The 23,696-nt window shown below is 41.9% G+C and overlaps 1 protein-coding gene across 4 annotated transcripts in view; it reads right to left on the reverse strand.

Annotated features, from left to right (window-relative positions):
• Positions 1-4,811: 4,811 nt before the first annotated feature.
• Positions 4,812-23,696, reverse strand: part of WDR7 (WD repeat domain 7) — a 365,699-nt gene continuing 346,814 nt past the window's right edge. For all 4 annotated transcript variants that reach the window (XM_073898127.1, XM_025886347.2, XM_073898126.1 and 1 more), the window contains 2 exons: positions 13,263-13,367; positions 4,812-7,558 (listed from right to left, as the gene is read on the reverse strand). In XM_073898127.1, the coding sequence (XP_073754228.1) occupies positions 7,355-7,558; positions 13,263-13,367 (309 nt within the window). In that variant the 3' untranslated portion in view covers positions 4,812-7,354. The remainder of the gene's footprint in view (positions 7,559-13,262; positions 13,368-23,696) is intronic.

Consider the following 23,696-nt stretch of genomic DNA (forward strand, 5'->3'; position numbering starts at 1 on the left):
CGCAGCCCTGCGAACACCATGTCCTCTGGCCTCTCTTGCAAAGCAGGTTTTCGACCTGACAGACCGTGTCTGTTCCTCCCCTCGGAGCTTTTCGGTTCTTTCCTCCACCACCTCCCACGGCAGTTCCGGCATTTCCTCTTCAGTTTCTCTAGGAGAAGCAGCCGATTAGTACCTTGTCCCTGCTCCTTGCCAGTCTGTTTCATCCTGGTCGGTAAACTCCTCCTTGTCTCAATTTATCTTCTCTCTCCCTTTGACGCAGCACCTTGGAATCCAGCCCCAGGATCCGCCCCGTTCCTGCAGGTACATGTTGGCACCATCCTACCAGCCCCTTTTGGGTATGGGTTGTTTTGCAAGGGAGAGGCCTCTGCACCATCAAGCAAAGGAGAAACACTTGCTTTAAAGAGAGAGGGGTGGGCCACGTGGGCAGGTCTGGGGAGGGTTTCCCAGAATCTGGGGATTTGAAGTTGTTCAAGTGCCTCGACCCAGATAGCCCCATCCATCTCAATTAGGGCTCTGGCCTTGGGGTGCGACCTTTGGAGGCCAAGGCTTCAGCCTGCCCTGGAACTCCCTCACAAAACAAGTCTTGGGTCTGATCCTCGGCTTACGCCTGGCTGTAGGAGATGAGGCTCTTTAGATCCTGCCAAGGAGTCTCTCCGGCTTTCATGCTTAGCCTTTAATTGGTGATTAATCACACTCAGCTTTTCACTGTCTTTTTCTAGTGTGCCCGGCATAGCCATCCAAGTCCATTGTCTTTATAATTTCTATTTTCCCTTACCTCTCAAATGCCTGCCATGCCAACTAGCACAGCCACTCCCATCAGTAAGCTGTCCCAATTCATCAGTGAGGAAAATTCCACAGTTGCATTCCACGATCCCCTCCTGCTGCCAACAGGATCCTTCTTGGTAATGGCTCAGTGAGTGACCCAGCTCCCAAATTCCATGTTTGTTTTTCAAGATCCTGTTTTCCTGGACCACTCCTGGCCCCAGCTGTCCTGGGTTGGGTTCTGGGAGGCAGACGGTGAGATGGAGATCCGCATACGGGAAGAGTAGAAGAGTATGGAGTGGTGTTCTCCGCATCGACACGGGGAGGGAGGGAAGCGGATGTGCAGTGAGTTCGCTGAGGGCTTTGGCCCATCCCAAGGCGAGTGCTGGAGTTGGATGGCCCTTCAAAGTTGTTCTGAAGTGGAGCCAGGGGGCTGGACTTTGCAGCTCCTTCCGGGACCCATCGTGAAATGTGGTCGCCCCCAGGAGGGGGGAGCACGACCTTGGGGTTAAGAGCTCCCTGGCTGTAGGCAATCTCCAGGGCTCTGCAGACAGCTATCAGATGCCAATACTTCCAGGGCCTGGAGAATAGATGCTTCAGCACCGGGCTGGGAGCTGGAGCTGGGCAGGGGGCAGGGCTTGCGCACTCAGGGCAGGCATCCAACACACCGTGCTCCCAGCAGACTAGAACACGGGAGAAGGAGCATGCGTAATTTACTTTTAAAACAAATTTTTTTTTTTTTTTTTTTTTTTACAGAAAATGAGACCTAGGGAACTAGTAAAAGTCAGAGAAGTCTTTTCTTAGAGTTTTTATGCTCATCTTTATTTTTAGAGTTTTTGCCTGCTAGCTCTCAAGTGTCCTTTGGCGGAGAAGTCCCATTTTCTGTAGGTGCAGTAATCCTTAGCAGGGGTGCCCACCAGTGCCTGCCAGCCTGTAAGTTTGAAGTAATTTATATCCACTCAGATCACAGAACAATTTGGACTTCCATAAATTCCTACCTTAAAACAGCCCTTCCATCTTCCCAATTAATTTGTATTTACTCCTCAAGGCTCAGCCCAAGTGCTTCCTCTCTAACTTGATTCTACCCTAGAGCATGGATCACTTCCCATGTTCTCATCGCTCTCTGCCATTTTCGGCATTTATCCCATCAGCGTTGTGGCCCTTTGCTAGACAGGGAGCTCATCAGCAAGGAAACTAGAACATAGAACAAATGCTTGGCATATACGAAGATTCACAAATCCTTGCGAACTGAATAAAAATGTTTCTTCACAGTATCTTTCAATTATTCATACATTTGCACTAAAGCCTGAAGTACCACTGGGTGGGTCAAGTTCTAGACCATACATTTCACATTGGGGTAGAGTGAAGGGCTAAGGCATTTTGATACCAGTCAAGACAAGATGATGTTGGCAATAGAACCTACACATTCAATTTCCTGTGTTTTGGGGATCCCATGAAGACTACTCTGTGATACTTTGTCCAGAGGCTCGTTCAATCTTCATAGACATGTATTTTGAAGAAACTCATAAGTAATCTAAAATCATCCCTGATGCTACTGTGAGTCCTAAATTTAATAGGAACTACTTTCTTTTTGAGGGATTAGTCCTAACTTCAATAGCTGTAATCAAGCAGCCCCATCTGCCGGCATGTATTTTGGTATTTCTCAGTGTCCTCAAGTTTTGGTGAGAGACCGTCACACATAGTAATGTACTGAAGAGCTTCGTGAATACAGGGAGAACCACAGAGACTCCCCTTTGGGTAAATGTTCAGACCTCTTAGTGGAGTCTAGGTAGAGATAAAAACACAGAACAAAAATCCAACAGTGTTTTCCAAAGAACACAAATAATTTACAATCTTGTTTATCCACGATCAATAAGGACTTCTAAACATCTACTAAAAATGATCAGCTCACATGCATTGAATGCATACTCTGTGCCACTCCTAACAAGCATTTTATAGGCATCATCTCATGGATCTAACAAATGCAATACATATTTATTTGAAACCAACAGCAAATCGGGCAGGTGCTAAATTCTTGCCCTTCTCTGGGACATCGCAGAATATGAAGGGCTCTTGGCTTGCTGTGTCCTCCTTCTGAAACGAATACAATTTGAAATCTGTAGCCAGATCTATCTTCTTAGAATAGAGTGGAATTTTTTAATGAGAAAGAGAGCATACAAATTAAGGCTGTATTTTCACTATTATTTTAATACTCACATAATTAGCCTGTGTTTACAGCATGCCTGATGTGGCCCATCCATGAGAAAACAGGGTTAGATACTTAGAGTACTCAGGATTCCTTTGTCCTGAGCTTGGCTGGAAGGTATGGACAACCATTTGACTTTGTTTTCTTATCTGTAGGAAAGAAAAGAACCTATATCCGTTTGATGGAAATATCTGTCCCCAGAATGAATGGATCTAATCTTGCTGGTGAGAGTGGAGTGAATTGCTTACCTTCTTCCTAGAGATGCATCAGCCTTTCATTCAGCAGGGCACTAATTAGAATACTTTTATGAGCAATTTGCTTAAAGGGACCTGGGAAACTAGAAACAATGCAAGTTCAGCAGGTACATGAACTCTTTTCTCATGCGAATGAACGAACCAAATATGAAGGAGGGTCTAAGACTTACGAGAGCATCCTGGCAGGATCAACATGAATCGAAAAACAAGATTCTAAGATGTGAGCACAAAACGATGTAACTGCTCAAAAACCAGTTCATGTCTTAAAAAAAATGTACAGAAACAAGAAGTCTAAACACTCTTTTAGGCATTCACTATTTATAGTGCTGCCTCTAGAAATGTAAGGTTTGATTAAAGAGGGACGATAACCTCCAAGCACACATTGTGAGCTTGGTTCATTTAAACAATTACAAGCACAACCTCTCTGTAGTCTTTTTTAGTTTGTAAACAGCAAAAAGAACTGAACATCTAATTTTTGAAATTCTTCTGGCTTTTCTTTTTGACCTTTGGTATTTGTATGTATTGACGATCTCTAAACCACTGTACAAAAACACCTTGAAGTGTCAAGCTTTAAAAATGAGTCTTCTTTTCTCTTTCTCCTGTGCAGCTTGGATTATCTTGGCCTTGTCAAAATACATTCTCTAGTTAGAGGTTGGAAATATTTCCCTCCTGGCTCCAAAGTATTGATTTTCTTCAACACTCAGCTCTGTCAGTCAGCTGACGGGGTGAAAGGTGAAAGTTCACCCAGCACTGCTTGCCTTTACCTTCCTATTAATGTCATGCCCTTTCCACATTTGATCAGTTTATGTGATCACCAATCATATAGGACTGGTACTGCCCCTATTCTCTCTATAAGGACACACTGAAGTCACCAGGAGACATTAAAGCAATTCCCGGGATGGACACCAGGCATCTGAATAGAGCCAAAGATGTGGCAGGCAGTTCCTTTAATATTTGTCTGTTTTCTGAAAGAAAACTACACTGTTACATGACGACTGGTTCAATTTAAGCTGTTCTATATTCTTATGTGAAAATTAAAGACGCACATTCACAACTTACACATATAACCCTCTATGAGCAACGATGACCTATTTTGTTAGTTTTGCTTTTCCTGAAACCAATTACAGCCATTACCTCAGGGATTCAAATTCAACTCCAAACTGAGTCTTAAATGAAATGAGTTTTATGATCTCCGTCCAGCACCCCCAACTCTGGGGCCAACCCATGTCATGAAATCTGACAAGATAGAATTCCGTACAACGGAAGTCTATTTAGGAGCAACTTAGGGTGGAGATAAAGCACCATGCATGCAAGTACCTTGCCCAAACCACAGAGGGCGCTGTTGAGTTTCTGGTAGGAGTTGTTTCTCTTGCACTTTGGAAACATATTCCTGCTCTACTGTCCTTTGTGACAAGTTTGCCTTTCCTGAAGCTAGCTCTCCAGGGAAATGAATAATTATACAGAAATAGAAGGCTTAATTTGGTACCAAAGAAGGCGGGAAGAGGGCGGGCAGGGGGGGAGAAAGCATATGGATTTCAACTGAGAATGTTTAAGAAGAGTGAACAATGTTTTTAATGAGAAAAACAATCTTCAGTACAATTCAGTTTTATTTAACACACATATGTACACAGGGACATTCAGCACATATAGAATCTATTCAGTGGAAATGTCTTGAGAGGCAGACATTTTAATTCACTCGCTGTGCACAGTGAGTTCAATCGTTACATTTTCATACAGGTGTCACGTCATGTCATCTTTTGCTTGTAAATTACCAATGAAGCCATATATGTCTCTACATTTACAAGGATAGGTCCAAATACAGTGCCAACAAAATCAATAAAACACTAAAAGCATACACTGGGATGACAACACAAAGTTTGCTTCAGTGCTGAGAAATCTAAGCAGTGATGAAGTCTGGGACTGTAGTTATCAAAACAGCCAAGAGGAGATTTGTGTTAACAAGAATGCAAATACTCATTTAGCAGTTAGAGACGTCTAACCATCAGATATCATCCACCCGACTTTTAATATTCTACTGGCCGATAATCAGACAGACTGTGGGACAGGCTGGCCTCTGCCCACTGCCCAGATGTTTTGCCCCTGGGCCCCATGGCTTTGTTCTGGACCCCGGGGTGTGTCCCACTGCGAGTCCGAGGCGGCCTGCCTATTGTCTCACATCTTTGTTTTAAACCCTCTAAAGGTATACTTTTGCTTCATCATTCCAAAACAACTTTGTAGTCTAGAATAAGTTAATCCCTATTTAAGTTCATAAAGTAAACATGTGCTGGGTATGGAGAAGACTTGGGAGCCCACTGAAAAAACCAAGCGCAACTTTTGTTTACCTCAGGTTTTTCTACCTATAATCGAACACAATGGCATGTGCACCAAACAAATAAATCTACACTGGATAGTTCTTTGTTTCTTCCTTGGAAACTACATATATAATCTTTATAAATACAATGTACATGCATGTGGCATCAATTCACTTTTAAAAGAACACCCAAAGTCTAAAACCAAGCAACAGTACAGGTTTGTCATCAATGCAAATAACACACTTCATATCAATAGGAAAGAGACGTTCTAGTGGATCTTAATTTCTTAACATGTTCTTTAAAAATCTGTTTTAGTAAAATGACAGATGGATTTGTTCCTGGACTGTGATCCTATTTTTTTGTATATTACATAAACTCTTAACAATCTACGCTTTTCCAATTAAATGCTCCCATTATCATTTTGGTTCCTCTGGAAATTTCCTACCTTCTCTGAATTTAATAAATCATTTTCTGTTTTAGCATTTAATAAACCATTGTGTCTAGCCAACCAATCAACAACTAACCAAACAACCAAATGCCCAACTATGTACAGATCAAGATTTGTTAGGAGCAATTCATACAAAATATTATTTTATGGATTTTTTTTTCCCATTACTATGAGCAAGAACCGGCATAATTTGACATAAAGAGAAGAAAGCGACCTAGTTAAAGTTTACTTCGAAGTGTGATGGACACCCTCATTGCAATGTTTGCTCAAATAACTTGAGAGCCCTCACATTTTATATATTCTCCTGAATGCTTGTGCCATAGGTACTAATTTTCTAGGACACTTGTGTAAAAGAAATGCTGTCTTTGTTTTCCTTTAATTGATCAGTTTGAAGGCTGAACTGTAACTATTCCATGATGACTGACATAGGTTGTACACGTGGGAACTGTAGGTCTGTAAGGTTTCTGGAAGGAAGGGGTAAGGTCTTTCTTAAAAGGACCTGTAGCAACAGACATAAGAGTCTTCTTATTTAGTATATGCTATGCTTCCAAACTCAGTTCTTTATTATAAAAGTCCATTTAAGAGATTAGAGTGACTGGATAATTATATTAACTAGATCATAAATAGTGATGATTTTTTATTTTAAACTACTAAATAGACTACTAAGCAGGATACGAGCATTTTAGAAGGCTAGGTGCCTGGGAAACTCTATTTTCCGTGAGGAGGAACAATTTTTTGGTGTATTTTCTCATTAATTTCCAATCTGTTAGGTATTAATAAAGAAAGAGTGGCTAAACCCTAGGAAATTGGGAGTGAGCAGTTTCCTAGCAGTCATGGGGGGAAAAAAACCAACCATGTAAACACAGAATCTTTTTGGTAAACAGGAATATATTTTAGGCGATCTAAAGGAAAATAACTTTGCTAATTAGGACTGCCACAATTACCTCAAAACCCAACGTCAAAACCACCAGGTTCAAGCGGGAGCTCAGAGGTGGGGTTGCTGACCTGGGCTGGGAACACAATCACAGTGTTTACTGAACTGGAGGCTTCTGGTGCACCAAGCGACAGGAGGGATCCTGGGGCCCACAGACATCCCCCACCCCCAGCCCCGGCGGGGGGAAAAACGACCTAGTGCTGACAGAAGGGCCACATCCTGCAGAGCGGTGTGTGCATGCCTCTGAATCACAGGTGACACAAGTGGGCATCTGCCCCCAAGAGCCATGCAGGAGTGACCTGGCCTCGGCCGCGCCCCCGGGGGGCACTGGTGCGGGCAGGCACTGAGGAATGATCCGTGTGAGGAAGGACAGAGGACTCTCAGCTGGGAGAACGGACGGACAGAACTCGGAGGTGGCCAGGGCAGCAGGCGCCAGCGTTAGACCATGAAGCGGTGCTCCTTCCCGTCGTGGGCCATGAGGATGACGTTGCGGTTGGAAGTCCAGATGAGCCGGGCCAGTCGCAGCGCGTTGTGGGAGCCGGGCGAGGCGGGCTGCACGGGGGGCACCTGGTAGGTCTTAATGCAGCGCAGCTGAGGTGCCGAGTTCAGCATGCCAATGCTCCCCAGCAGCGAGGTGTTCATCTGGGGAGACACAGGGACATGAGAACACGTGTGTCACTTAAGGAACCCTCTCCTGGTCACTCTCTCTGCCACAGCGCTGATTCGCGTTCAGCTGAGCATCTGTCCTTAGCCCCAACAGCGCGCCTCTCGGTGTGCCTGGGACCGCTCTGGTGCTGCTCCAGTAAGTGCATCAATCCAGGCAAATCTGACTTCGTGGGTAGAACCTGGCAGCCGGAGCAGCCATCAGTCTTTAAGAAGGGGGCTAAATGATGGGTGTTAACAAAGCAGCTCAGTCAGACAATCTTTGGCAATTGTGGGTACTTCACACAGCCGACCTTTTCTGTTCCTTCCCGTCAGGACTCCCTGCACCCCCCCAAGGACGAGTCAACCAACACAGTTTTGGGGACTTCCAGGTCATTCAAGGAAACCAAGCAAACTGGCATCCGTCCCCGTGACCCTGTCCCCCTGCGCATGTACCCACACCTTCCCTCCTCACCCGCTTTGTACAGAATTCAGTCTCTGGAAAGCTCCAGTTCATTCTGAGGGGGAAACCCGGAGTCAACTGCATCTCAACACCGTATCTGTGGCTTGCTTTTTGCTGCCACGCTGAACGGAGGACACTCTAATACTTTAATGGCAATACGTTTTTATCAGTTCATTTCTGCTTTTTGGTGGCTTTTCAGGATTTGATTTGAATTTTAAGTTCTCTTAATCCATTCACAGCAGTGAAAAAGAACACGGAAATTATGGCTCAAGAACAACTATGTGTTCAGTCCAAGTGCTAAATACTGAAAGGCAGTTACCCCAGTGAACTGTTACCTGAGCAATGGGGTCTGAAGAAGCCTGTGGATTCTAAATATTACTTAACATTGTTTCTCAATATACCTTTTTTTGTGCTATTGCAAATCACATGGAAAGCATACTGAAAATCAGAAAAGAGGTCTCAGAAATAGTATTTTTCTTTGCACTAATTTTCATTTCCAGTTCTTCTCTTCAGTATAACCCCCGTCTAAATGCATACGATTCTAGGGTCTTGTATAAAGCATGAAGATTATGGTTCAATGTATACAAATGGATGACACATGAAACCTTGGCAAATCCTGGGACATGTACACTGGGTTATTGCTGATATCATGCTCTGCATTTGGATCAGTGCAAAATATAAGCCATTCTTTTCTCCGGCCCTTCTCGGCAGCACGATGGTGTCAGAGGGCGTAAATCATGGCATCTCTAGCAGGATGCGTGCAGGCTCCACTGACATTTTCACAATTTAAATCATCTTGAGTAATAACCCTTTTAAGATGACTAATGTTACTGATTTTCCTGCATTAATAATAGTGCCGAACACAACACAGAGGTGAAAAAAAATCACTAGTGTACGAGGTCACATTTTAAAACCAAATGTATGGTTATCATTAACTCTTTCTATTAAAGTTAACATTTAAAACTAGACAGTACCTTACTGTCTGTCATCCTCCAAAAACTTCTTTCCTTCCTTCCTTCCCCTCACCTTTTCCAAAAACTCCATAACAGACAAAAATCAATGTCTTGTTGCTTTCGGAAGGTTCCCAAATAGTTTAAATATAAATAATGGTGGTGAGCTTGATTTGATAGTCCTCACTTGTACAAAAAAGTAACAGTACATAATAATTTAGTCCTCTAACAGAACAGATCCAAATGATCCAGAAAATTGGTGGTTAACATTAACTGGCATCAACAGGCATACTGTGCTTTAATAATAATTAATAAAAAAATCTCATTTCTCAGTTGATAAACAACTACAAACTATTTTTCATTCTTTATGGATTTTCTATGAAAATATGTATGAAGCTTGAGTTCTGCTGGTGACTCCAAATGCTAAGGGTATCCAACATGCTCAGCCACTTCCTTATTTTTAATTCTTTCCTGCAAAATTTAGCCGCATACCAGAAACGTGTTGAGGGCCAAAGGGCGACAGGGAGAGGGTACCTTATTAGAATGCTATGGATGGAAAAACGTCAACAAGAAGTCCATCATTCCATCTGGGTTCTCCTTATAAGCTGAGCCAGCCCATGAGTGACTGATAGATCATTTGATAAACTGATTGATAAATGCCTTTGGAAGGGTCACACAGCCTTCCCGCCTCAGAACGGGGCTATGTGAAGTTCTATGTGGGATGGCAGTGTTACACATGCACAAGGCTGGGATGAGGAAGACCCTGAGGTTAACGAGAATGTGTTGATCCTCAGAGCATGCTCTCCCTATGACCTCTTCAGAGTGGAGATAATCTGAAGTAGTAAAGGTGAGTATTCCTTTTTCCAAAAAGCTCAGCCAAACAATGCTCACTGCAGCAACGAACCATGCTGTTATCCAATATTAATGTTTTCTTGACCAGTGACCATCTTACAAACTACATGAAAGGGCAATCTGAGTCTCGAATGAATAAAAACTACCCGGAGTTAGAGTATTTGGTAACCTTCAAGTTTTTCTTAATTACAAAGATACTAAACAACTCATTGTGGAACATTTCAATAATAAAGAGAAGTATAAAAGAGAAAGCAAAAGTCCCCAAAATCTTACTTCCCAAAGACAATCACTAACATTTTGGCAAACTTCTTTCCAGACCTACAATTTTGTGTACATATAAGAAGAAGCGGGTTTCAGGAGTTTTATGTAAAACAGGCTCATATTAGAAGGCAGTTAGTTTCACAATCTGCCTCTTTCATTCAAAAAAAAGTTGAGAACCATCTTTTCATGTTAATGGCCACAGATTTACAGTATCCTTTTTAAAGGCTGAAGAGGATTCTATTTTACGGTGGAATATATCACCATAAGTGAAACCAATATCCATCTAATTTACTTTGGGCATTTCTGGGAGAGAATACTCCCTAGTTGGAGGTAGTGGTGAAATTTAGGTGAGGGAATCACAGTTGTACTTGATTTCGTTACTCAACTCCCCTCGTTCAAATACCAACGGAGACCCTGATGTGAAATATTCAACTTATAGGAATATGTTGTCAGAGGATCAAAGGGTTTGGAAGATTGCCTGATGACATCATTCCATAGCTGAGTTTGTAAATAACTAGAGGGCAACTTTGGTTTTTCCCTTCCCTTTAAAAATAATGCTTCACAAAACCAGTTCTGTGAAGATTATTTTCTGAACACATAGAAACACATACAGATGTAATTCATCAAAACAGAAAGTGTTTTAATGCAATTCTCAGTGTAAGTAATGCTGCACACAAACCTTTTACTAAGTCTCACTTGAGTAATTATCCAACCAATATTTCTCATTAACACTCATTTCTCAGCAAAGATTTTAATAGCTCATAGCTTTTGTAAGGTCCTGTATTAATAAGACTTCATTAAGTTTTCAAAATATATTACAGTACATTTACTGGAATAATACAAAAGTATTATCATACATCATTAGAACTAAACAATATGTATCTAAATAAATCAGCAAAACCCCTTTTGGGAGAGCAGCAGGAGATCCAACAATGCTTTCTTGACTCTCTTTAATTCAAATCAACCCCCCTTCTACCTTCTACCTCTGGAAGAGGTTTTATTCTATTTTCTTGATAAAGCTGAAATGTTTCCGTGCCTTTGGCTTAAGTTTCAAGACCCAGTGGGGTATAATTTAAGAAATGGGCTGCATTTTACATCCTGACATTGGGTTTGGAGGCGAAGACTTGGGTGTTGCCTGAGCTGCCCCCGGGCTCGGTGCACTGCACCCGCACCTGCGGCCAGCCCGAGGCGGCCCGGGGAGTGGAGGAGCGCGCGCCAAGGAAGTGCGCTATGGTTCCATCACGCGCATGGCCGCGTGTACAGACGTGCAGGTTCAAGTGTGCTTGGCAAAGCCCAGGGGCAGCGGCACGAGGCTGAAGAGGGGAACTGGAGAAGAAGTATCTCGGAAAGCTACCATCTATCTAACGAATGATCCCGAGCCCTAAGGTGAGAAAGGATGCTAACCCTAATCCCCTCAATGTGCTAGGCAGGAACTTTGATAAAAATAGAAAAAAAATTCAAGGAAGAGATGATCATATCCAAACAGAACCCTGAACACCTAGATCATGGGGAAAAGGTTTACCATATAGAAAATCAGGAAAATACTGGAAACAGTTTCAAATCTGGTTAAGTTAGGAGGTATTCCTTTATAAAACAAATTTTTTTTTCTGAGAAAAGTTGGACAAAACCAAAAAGATTTTTGTTTATTCCACAAAGAAAGCATGGACCAACCCAAGCTCCTTGAAAGCGGGAACTTACGGCTTGTTGACTCCATATCCCTAAAGGAGAAGCCGGCACCCGGCACTTCAATACCATTGAATAAATGTGGAATGAATGTGGAGCTTTATATAAACACTCCTCTGGGATTCCAACAGAGTGGGAAATAGCAGAAAATTTGTATCAAAGCACAGTTTGTATAAAGAGACCACTGTATAGAAAAACAATTGGTGGGGGAACCCTTTAAAGAAGCACTGTTGCGAGGGTCCACTCTACGGACGCCTAACAGGCTGGTGGCGTGGATGGCAGCAGTGCAACACAGGCCCTGCAGTGGGAGAAATGGGGACCGGGGAGCTCTCCCAGGGAAAGAGTTTAATATGAGCCAATTAAGGTGCTGGAGATATATTCTGGGAGAAAAGATAATGAGAAAATAAACTGGAAAACTAAATTAGATGAAGAGCAGGAAAAGTCTGTGACAGATTTGGAAGTTGTCATGCTTTAATAGCATGTTGTTAATTAAGCAATTTATTGTATCTGTTTTACATTTTATTAGGTATTGATTTTTTTAAAACCATCAAGTTGTGAAGTCTTATTTAAACTTTCACTTTTTTTTTTAAGCTTTCAAGGCAATAAACTGAATCTCATAAGACATACTTGCATCCTAGGAAAGTAAAGGTAACAACCAAATTTTAAATTGGCTTTTCATGAAGGAGGGAGTTGATAATGTTTAATTTTTTTATAACTATCAGGAGGAAGATAATTAAAAAGATGGGATGGAGATTAATCACTGAGGACAAAAGAAATTCTATTGTAAAAATTAGGTGCTCAAAGTTAATATGCATTTTAATCAGAATTAAATATAGGCATCCTCATAGACTGCCACTCAGTGATACTCAGGTTTTTGAAAATGTCTGGGTAGTTTGGGAACGAAGAGCCCTATGTGGGAAAGTGAGAATGCGAAGAGAAATTAGATAACGTAAGCAGGGTATGGAGGTGATACCCGGCTGCCCTTCCCCTGTACCCTCTGCCCCGCTGGAGCTGTCCGCATCCTTGTGCAGGGCCTGCCGGGCCCCGTGCCTTTCTGGCCAGGCCCTCAGGCACGCCGTGCCCTTGCTTACCACCGAAAGGCTCTCCCTTTCTCTCAGTCTGCCCTACCCTTACCCTCTGGCCCTTCCTCACCCTTGTCGTGTCTCAGTTCAGATGTCACTTCCTCTGTGAGCTGGTCCCACAACCTTATTCTCAGGCTCCCCTCTGTATTATAATTGCTTCTTTACATGTGTCTCCCGCAGACCTCAAGCTCTGTGAGAGCAGACCCTACTCCCTCCAGATGGCTCACTGTATTCTCAGTGCACCCCGCATGCTAGCATGTGGCACAGAATCAGTCAGCAATAAATACTTGATGTTTGTTGAAAAAAGAGGGGAGGGTAGGAGGAAGGGCAGGTGGGCAGGCCTAACAGGAAGCCTCTCTCAGCAAAAGCGAATCATGCAGTATACACCAAGACCCTGTGGCATCTACACTTACCTGCCAGAAAGAAATGTGGCTGTCCGTATTTGAGTAGGTGGCAAGATATCGTCCATCAGGGGCAAAGGCCACTGCAGTGACTGGTCCCTTGTGTCCATGGATTGTCTGAAATAAAGTGCAGTCATTAATGGTCTGCAGTCCACAGAACTATTGCACATACACAAGCAAATGCATTCAATGTTGAACAAGTTATGTCACGGAGATTAGATACTGTTATGTTCTTGATTTATAAAATCAGATTAGAAAAATAGGGAAAGCAACCAAAGTTCTCTCGCTGATATATCCAAGGGCTTTATTTAATCTTGTTCTGAAGGATCTACCTGTATCTGAGTTGGGAGAACAGCATGAATCCAAAGGAAAAGCGTATATTAATGGGTGAACCAATGTGTTAATTCACTTATGTCCATTAGAGGGAAGAATTTTATAATTAATTAGGAAGGTAAGCAAGTGATCACCAAATCTATGTAGGAACCTCACTCATCTGAAATGAAAAATAATCAAAGCTGTATCATAACATCCCTGTTCTGGAAGGAGTTAAAAACTATAATTTCAACCCTTAGTAATTATACATTTTTCATGTTTTATGCTTCATTTCCCACCAATAACACTGTGTTTAAATGCATATGGCTGCAATTAGTAAACATACACATACCTGGTGGAGGTTTGAGCACATATATAAATCAAGTACTATTAAAAACAAGTTAACAGAGATAATTTTGAGCCTCTGCCAAATAGCTATCATTGATTTAACCATGAATTGAAAAAAGGGAGTTGTATTTTTGACGAGGTCTATGATAAAAGGTCTTTACTAATACAAAATTACACTCGTTTCATGATATTAAGTTATCAAAAATACTGGCATACTAAAGCAAATTAGCATAATATTATATTAGAGTCCTTTCAGTCAATGACTAAAGAGCATACCTCCACCACATTAACCAATATTCACTCTGCTTACAAGCTGTGGGTTGGTTTTCTCCCTTTGTCTGAAAGCAATGGAGAAATATGTTCTCTTAAACTAAGACAATACCAGGAAGGTTTATTTCCATCTGCTATTTTTTGATGAACAATTGTGAACCCTGAGTCCTGGTGGGCACATCGGGCTCATTAGGTGACTCAGCCACATACATATTGTAAATTTCAGTAAGAATAGTCTCCTAATTTATAGCTGAGTGATTAAAATGAGGTAGCGAGGGAGGAGAGAGGGATGGGGATACAGCTTGTTCCTTAGTTGCTCTTTGGATTTTGTTCTTTTCTGTCATTAGACTTTCAGGGCACTGTCGGATCCAAAATAATGCCTGTTTTTCCACACTTGGAGAAAACATGTTCTACTGGTAAAACACTGGGCTTCGGGCTGGCAGAGAGCACTGCTCTGAGTCAGGCAGCCTGGCTTGCATTTGGGCTCTACTGCTTGCTGAAGGACCTAGGGCAAAGGGTGGAAGTTACTTAACCTCAGAGTACCCATGGCTAGAAAGGAGGAATGATGATGATGATGATGATGATATGTGCCTCAAAGAGCTCTGTGAAGATTAAATGAGTTACTAGATATGTAGCACTCTGCACAGTGATGGCACAGAATAAGAATCCAATAAGCAATATTAATGTTTGTATGTACTTCCCCTCACGTAAAGATGACCAGACATATAGATTTGAAAGCTGTTAGGAGAGTAGATCTTAAATGTTCTCAGCAACAAAAAAAGAAATGTAATTATGTGACAAGATGGAAGTGTTATTAGCTAATGCTGTGGTGATCATCATTTTTCAATATATAAGTTTATCAAACCATCACATGTACACCTTAAACATATATGTTATATGTCAATTGTATCTCAATAAAACTGGGAAAAATGATTAGGCAAATGTAAACAATCACAAAACTTGATTACTTGAGTATACAATTTAATGAAAAGGAAATGCCCTAATCATATATCCCAGAATCAGTGTCAGCGAGCATACGAGGTAGTCCAGAAACAGATTTCATTTCATTAAACGGATATGGTAACTATCCATGGTGCTAGGCCACTAATGTGGTGCTAAATTAAGCAACGGGGTGAGCATGCATGCTGAATAATTATTCTGCCATCTACACTAAAATGAAAATTACTGGGGATGAGGGTAAAGAACTTAACCAATTAAAAGGGAAAAACTGACAACTCCCACTTACTAGGGCAATTTAATGAGCTCATTGGAAAACATCTTTAATTGTTTTTTAAAATCAAGATTCAGTTCTGCTAAAAATCTGAAAGCTTATGGGGCCAATTTAAAGCTATGTTATGGTTAAGACAGTTGATTAGTAAGGCCTTGCTTTAAAACAGAGGTTGTAAACTAAAGACTCTTAAGCTGAAACCAGACTGTAGATGTGTTTGGTTTGGCCTGAAAGATGTTTCCAAAAATGTTTTCTGGTCATCATGTAAAATCAAGATTTCTAGCCTCTCCTGAAAGACCGGAAGCTCTGGCAATCCTGGGTCTTTGTTTACATGTGGCTACAACAGCCAGGGATGAGGTGAGGCAGCCCCTTCAGCCTGGACACTTGCCCTCCACTTCCCCTGTTCCATCCCCCACACACAAGAGGGCCTGCACAGCTAAGACCCGCTGCCTGGCTCCCTTATTTCCTGCCTGGTCTCTCCTGGCATTTAATGCAACCTTTCCATTAAGAATACCTGATTCAAAATATTTTCTTCTGTAAGAAATAAAAAGTGTTGGCGAGGATGTGGAGAAAAAGGAACCCTCGCTACAGCATTGGTGGGAATGCAACTGGTATAGCCACTGTGGAAAACAGAATGGAGGCTCCTCAAAAAATTAAGAATAGAAATATCATATGGTCCAATAATTCCACCACTGGGCACTTACCCAAAGAAAATGAAAATACTAATTCAAAAAGCTATATGCACCCCTCTGTTTACTGTAGCTTTATTTACAATAGCCAAGATATAGAAGCAACCGAAGTCCATCAATAAATGAATGGATAAGGAGGATGTGGTGCATACACGTGTGCACACACACACAAATATTACGCAGCCATAAAAAAAGATGAGAACATGCCATTTGTGACAACATGGACACACCTAGAGGGAGGGCATTGTGCTAAGTGAATTAAGTTAGACTAAAAAAGACAAATACCATATGACTTCACTTATATGTGGAACCTCAAAAAAAAAAAAAAGCAGAATCAGACCTATAAACACAGAGAACAAACTGATGGTTGCCAGAAGGGGGGGGATGGGCAAAATGGGTGAAAGGGATTGGGGACATCCAGGCTTCCAGTTATGGAATGATTATGTCATGGGAATAGAAGGCATGGCATCAGGAGTGCAGTCAATGATAGCGTAATGGTGTTGTGTGCTGACAGGTGGGGACTACACTTGTGTGAGCACAGCATAATGTTTACACTTGTCAAATCACTAGGCTGTATGCCTGAAACTATGTAATGTAACATTGTGTATCAACTATACTAAAAAAAATCCAAAAAAACCAAAATAGTTTCTTCCATGTTCTGGGGTCCTAGTATGCGTTTAAAGTGTGAGTAGACTAAAAGTTCCTCTGAGAAAAGTGGGCCCTTCCTACAAGCCCCCCAAAGCCCAACTTTGTGTAGAAGTGGATGAGCCCCCTTCTGGAGTTTGGGCCCCTAAATCTCGAAAACAGAATGCTAAACCTGCCCTCCTTCAGATTAGCATCCCTCCTTTGTCAGCAACCAGGATGTGCTCCCGACAATAAGAAGGCAACGGTGAGTTGGCCATCAACCAGCAGGTCCAAAGGATGTACCAACCCAATGGTCACATGAATGTAACTCTCCCTGAGGCTAAGTCAGCCCTGTTGTAAAGGCAGAAAGCCAGACACACTGGCTCCTTCAGAAAAGTCTTCACAAACTCTTTTCTTATTACATGTTCATCTTTTACAGAGGGCCGTATTTAAAACATCCACTTGAAGATTACTTCTGTGTCAGCTGAGGACACCCTTCCTTATGCTATCCAGTGTCTCTAAGAGAAGATCCTGTGAATTAGATTAGATGTCAGCTTGGACTTTTCTGCCAGTAACATGTTTACCTTTTCCAATAAATGTTGCTGCTTTCTTGTATCATGTAACAATAATTACATAATCTTAACATGTGCTTGCATACTGAACTGCATTTGCTAGTTTGTTTAAAGTCTGTTTTGGGCAAAGGGGCACTACACCTAAGATCAGAACACGCAGATACTGCTAGGCGCCCCACAGGGTATCTTAACCTGGCCCAGAGAAAACCCTGGAACTCAGACTACAGTGTCAGCTCAGAGACCTGTTGTCTTATAAGAAAGCAAGTACCACTCATGGTAGCTCAGGGAAGCTCACTGTTTTCAATGGTTTGCTACATCTGGTGAGTTCATTACAATCTCAGCCTAAGAGGTGCTTCAGAGTGCAGTGTAATGGAAATGTCGCCATTGTCTTTTGTTCCGAATCTCTGCACTTCTTGGAACCGTGCAGGCACCACCTGAACTGACTTTAACCTCGCTTCCGGCATCAGAGATGCAGCTGTGCAGGGATCATGCAAACCTGTTAAGTGCTCTGGATGGGGCAAACCCATCTTAAATGCTGAACACTAAAGAATATTTCCCAGAACAACAGGTTTCAAAATAAAAGGAGATGGGGTCTACATTTATATGCGAGTGAGTATCATGTCTTATTTTTCATCAAAGTAATTGCTGTCTTGAAAAGACAGAAATGGAATACAAAGAAATTAATCTAATTCAAGAAGTGCTATGAACAATAAAAGAAATCAAGCAGTTACCCCTAGCAGGAGACAGAGTGTGGAACTATTAAACACCCCCTCTGGTGTTTCTTACCAAAGAAAAGGAACTGGGAGGCAGGATTAGTAATGAGCAATGCTGCAACTTGCCAACCAATTTTAACAGGCACTTTCCATGTACTCTGCAAAGAAACATAACTAACCCTCCTGTATAGAGAAGGAGAGGAGAGGCACAGATTTCAAAAACGATATGGTCAGTGCCAACAGAAGCTATGACCGTCTAGGATATTTTCTTTAAAACTGTTCTTTACATGGTCTGTCTCTTCCTGGAGTTCTTGATATTCAGCTTCCAAAGGACAAGTTTGAGAACTGAAACCAAAATGTAGGACTCTTACTGCACCCACTTTAGAGGCTGAACAAGATCAAAGAGAACATTTTATATTTATTTGCATGTCTCACGACTTTTTGAAAGGGGAGGAAAAAAATCCCAACCAAACAAAATACTTTCCTACTTTTGACATAAAGTGTGAAGAAAAGGTTTCCTAAAGTAGGTAAGGTTTTTCTATCATGAGCACCAACACAAGGGGAAGGTTTATAAAGTACAGACCATGTATTTTTTATGATATGTACTAAAATGACTTGGAAAATGAAAGAACCTGGACTGCACCGTCATTAGCCTCACCCGAGGTCTACAGGGGCAAGAGAGAAGACGGCCATGTTGGTTGTAGGCCTTCTCAGGGAGCAGCATGGCTAGTTTAGGATTAAGATACGCACTTGTGATTTGGGGGGTGCTTGGAAGGTCTGCTGACTCACCAAGGACTTCTTATGTCCCCAGTTGGCTGCACATGGTCTCTGAAATTTCTAAGAATACAATGAATACAATGAAGCAACTGGCCAAGGTATTTTCCCTAGAACGGGTTCTGACAGAGAGCAAATAGGATAAACATGCTTTCATGAGGGATCAGCATGGCAGACGTCCTCAGTTTGAGGAGAACCTGAATGAAGTATGCATACAGAGACAAGAAACAGATTGGAGGTGGGCCAGATATTCAGAGAAGTGAGTGCCTAGGAAGTAGGATGAGCCCTGAGAAGAAAAGGAGAGTAAAACCAAAGACCTACAAATACCGACATTTTCCTAGTGCTGGTTCCTCTTAAGGACAACAAGCAAAGCCAAGGGAAGTTCAGGACACACCTCTGCACCTGAAACACCAACCATACATTTGACATCTCTTACAGACTGCGCCAAAGTCAGAAAAGGGCAGATAAGGACAGCGAGCCAGGGTCTGATGGGCATGCTTTTCTGACATCCCAATACACAAGGCCCCTGATTTCATGGCTGACTGGTGGGGAGGTAACTGTTCAAGGCAGAGAGAAGACAAAGACATTGCTCTGACTGACAGCTCTATTTGTTAGGCAAGGCAAAGACTCATCAAAAAAGAGCCATTTCAAATGAGTTGAAAAGTTAAGAATTAATTACATTCTGGAAAAAAAACTCCCCCTTTCTTTTCTTCGAAGCAACCAATTTGTGAAAATTTTATTATATATTCAAGGTTCCACAGCTCAAGGAAACGAATAATTTAGGCATATGATGCCATTAAAAAAAAGGTTTCATTTATGGCCGATGAGAAGACCCAAGTAAAATTTAATTACTGCTATGAACTAAGCCTTTTCCAGCCTTTTAGTGTGTGGGTTCTTAAGGCCCCATGACGTTGCCACAAACACTGAAAGGTCACCCATTCTTTTCTATATATGAACAGGGCTGCTTAAGGCCGGCTAGACAGATGAAAATCTATTCTGTTTTCAAATATCTCTAGAGAAGATTCTAAAACCTCCCCCAAGAACCCTTTTCTGTGTTGAACAGTGTGTGTTGTCAGGAAATTTTCCCTTGTATCAAATCTAAGTCCAAAATGCTACAGTGTGAACCCACTTCCTCTTACTCTGGTCTCTGCAGAGATGGGGAACAGCCAGTCACCTATCAGCACCGTAACCTTTTATAGACTTGAGGACGGTTACCGCAATTTGTCCCTTCTTTTACTTATTTTTTATTTTTGGGATTAAAAAAAAAATCTCAGTGTCTCTAATATTTCGTTTCATTTTCCAAATTTTAGTCACATCCATGGCTTTTCCTTAAACTCTCTCCAAGCTTTTCCAATCAAGCCAGCATAGAGTTGGATGGTACCTTAAAGCCATCTTATTTAGCTATGTCTCAAAATGTGGAATTTCAAACTGACTGAGCTGACCCCGGCAACTGAGTGTCCTTAGAGTCGCTCAGAGCACTGGGGAAGAAGGCCTGCACTGGGCGTATTATCAGAGCACCGTGACTGTGCCTGGGAAATCTTCCGTAAAGTTGCTGGTGTGCAGATGGCTGACAGGCAAAGTCCCCCCCTCCCAACGTCGCTACTAGGAACACAGGCTATGGACACCTGTGGGTGCCCTTGGCTATGCCGCACTGCCTCGAGGGGCCTCCCCTGACAAAACCACAGACTGTCAGTCCCTGTTTTCAATCCTTTTCCCCTACCCTTTCCAAAAGTCATCTGTACTAATTTTGCCTTCTGGCTCTTTATTTTCATTTAAAAATGTACTCCCACTCAATTATTGTCCAATGAGCCTATTCTATTTCTTGCTGTCTACTTCTGCAACTTAACAATTCTTGACACTTACAACTATCACTTGGGTGCTTAAAGAACAGTTTCTGGCTCATGACTGTGGTCACTGATAAAATATGACTCCTACAACTTCATACCTTAATTTAAAACAAAAAAAATTGGATTTATCAAAGGCCAAGTGCAAAGCAGCTTTTGTCATCCTTCAAATACGTTCTAAAATTGTACACCGACAGGTACATAAGTGTGTGCTGCTTTGCCAGGCACGCAGGGGGTCCAGAAAGCATAAGGAGAAACTTTGATAGCACATGTTCTGTACTTTTATATATACTTCTTCATTCTTACAGATTAACGCTATGAGATAAGAACACTACAGGATTCCCTACCTTACAGATGAAGAAACCGAGGCACAGAGAAGTGGAGTAGTTTATTTTGTTCAGAATCCAGGCAGTCTGGCTCCGGAGTCTGTTGCCTCACAGAATACTAGGTATCAGAAAATGATAAGCTGCCACGCTTCAATTTCTACACGCCTGATTTGCATATAACTGGCACTTAGGCACATGATACACCAATACTTCTAAATGACTTTCCCGTGCCCAATAATACAGATTTTGAGGGATGTCTGGTGGTGGCCCAGCTTCAGCCCAGGCTGCCTGAGAGCAGGGGCTTGGGGGGGGGGGGAGTTGGAGCTTGCTGGGCAAGTGTCTGCCCCACTGGCCCCCTCAACACCAGGGGGCCTCACACATCCCTAGACTCCTGAGCGCAGGTGGTTTCCACACCCAGGGGGTCTAGAGGAAGGTCCCTGGATTGGCCCAATCTCCCTTCACATCCTGGTGCCCTCTCCCCTGCCATCCCTGTGAGGGGATGTCATTTCACTGAATGACAGCACTGCCTGGCAGACAAGGCCGGGTCTCCCAAGGGAGCTCATCCACCCCAGCAGTCTTACACACGTGGGGAGAAGCCCCTTGGCCCCGGCAGCAGTGGTGGGCGAAGAGAAACTCTTTCCTTGACCCAGTTTCCAGCAGTTTAAACATCTTAAAACAGAGGTTGAAAAATGAGAAGCTGCCATCTTTCGTCATTGGCTGGGAAGAAGAGGATGGCCTGTGTTCAGACACCCGGGCCGCAGAGTATGATGGTCCCGTCTCTCTCATCAGCAGCCTCCCTCCCTGGCCCTGGGTCCCATTAGCTCACTTATGCCACCAAAGAATCAACGTCTACCTACAGGTACCATAAATAAGCACTTTTTGAGGCAAGAATCGTTATACAATTAGGGGCCCGACTCTTTCTTACTTGGGACACAAGACATAGAGACTAAAAGTATGACCAAAAGGAACGTAGGTGGTAAACGTGTTCTTCAAACTCTCTAGTATTTTTTAAAAAGAGACCAGGTTTTCCTTATTGGCTGTACTATCTCCCACAGTGTAAGCACATAAGCCTAGATGCTGCCCTTTGGCGATTCTGTAATGATTTTGAACAGAGATTTGAGGGTTGAAAATGTGTTGTTTATCTCTATAATTTCTTTTCTTGATGGAGGGCTGAGGCAATACTTGTTATTCACATTATGCCAACTCTATGATACAGAGTCAACCCGTTGTGGCGGCTTCCCAGCCAAAGGGTATTGGAGCTATTCGATGAATTGAATTTTCTATCACTATCTAATTGAAAAGAATATACATTCAGGGTGAAAGACAAGTAGATTTGGTATCATTTTAACATCTAAATGGAAAATAGATTTAAGGATACATGTAATAAAGTGAGCTACCTTAAGTTTGATTATAAGATATAGTGCCTCAAGTACACGGTCTGTCTTTAGTCCTAAACACAGCTGCAGCACATATTGCCCATTTTCAGTGACTAAACACTCCTTAAAAGCCATGTGGGGATAAGCTAACTGACACAGATGAATTAAAGGAGCGTTTCAATATCTACATATTGGTAATCCTTATGACACAAGCAATAGTTTTTGAAATTTCTGGAGGAGAATACACCAACAAGCACATACCTACACATACACACACACTCAACACCCTTATCCAAGAACAGTATGAATCAACATAAATGCTCAAGATGGTTTTACTATTGTAATTTAGGCATTAGTAATAATTTCAGATTTTTATGATACTGAAGCTTAGATTTGCACCAATATCAATTATAAATGATCAAAATTCACTTTATTTTTTTGTTTTTTAAAGATTTTTTTTTTTTCATTTGAGAGAGAGACAGAGACAGAGCATGCAAGCAGGTGGGAGGGTCAGAGGGAGAGGGAGAAGCAGGCTTCCCAACTGAGCAGGGAGCCTGATGCGGGGCTCCATCCCAGGACCCTGGGATCATGACCTGAGCCGAAGGCAGACGCTCAACCAACTGAGCCACTCAGGTGCCCCCAAAATTCACTTTTAAAAGGAAGGTCTATGAATAAACAAATAGAGAATAAACAGTTAAGCCTTTAGTTGTTTTCCAGTTTTAAAACGTTATGGTCATCATAATAGCAGTCTTTGTTAAATTTATCTTCTGGTGTTAGGAGGTTTTTTTTTTTTTCCCCCTTCTCTTCAACTGAGGAACTTTTTCAGACTCAAAGAAGAAGTTTTCCGTAAGTCTCACTTATTAATGTTTAAGGGCTTCTTCCTTCTCTTGCAGATAACTAGGCGCTGACCACACATGTTCATTTGCACGCACACCCTCCCACCCCTCTTCTGCTTTAGGAGAGCAAATATTTTCAGGATGAGGTAACTATAAAATACTCAATTAAGATAAACATAACGGATATATCCTTTCTTTGCATGTTGAAATGATCAATTTTATATTTTAAATATATTTATACTTTGAAATTACGTTTGCCAAAAATCCCAGACATCACAAACTTCTAATTATTTTAAAATGTAATTACCACTAATTTTTGACTGCTGAAATGACAGTAGTGCCTTAGTATCGTGAGACTCTTAAACTCAACAATGATAACACTAAAACTAGTTAAAGACGTTAATTCAAACCATAAGTTTTCTTCAAGATTTAAAAATAATTAGTAATTTTTCAAGATGATTCATGGATACTGAAACACTGAATGCTGATGTGATTTAGATAAATGTGGTTCAGTTTTAAATAAAAAGAGAGTGA

Source organism: Callorhinus ursinus, unplaced genomic scaffold (assembly GCF_003265705.2).
Source record: "Callorhinus ursinus isolate GAN/ISIS: 27379988/994484 unplaced genomic scaffold, GSC_fseal_2.0 scaffold11, whole genome shotgun sequence".
Classification (NCBI taxonomy): domain Eukaryota; kingdom Metazoa; phylum Chordata; class Mammalia; order Carnivora; family Otariidae; genus Callorhinus; species Callorhinus ursinus.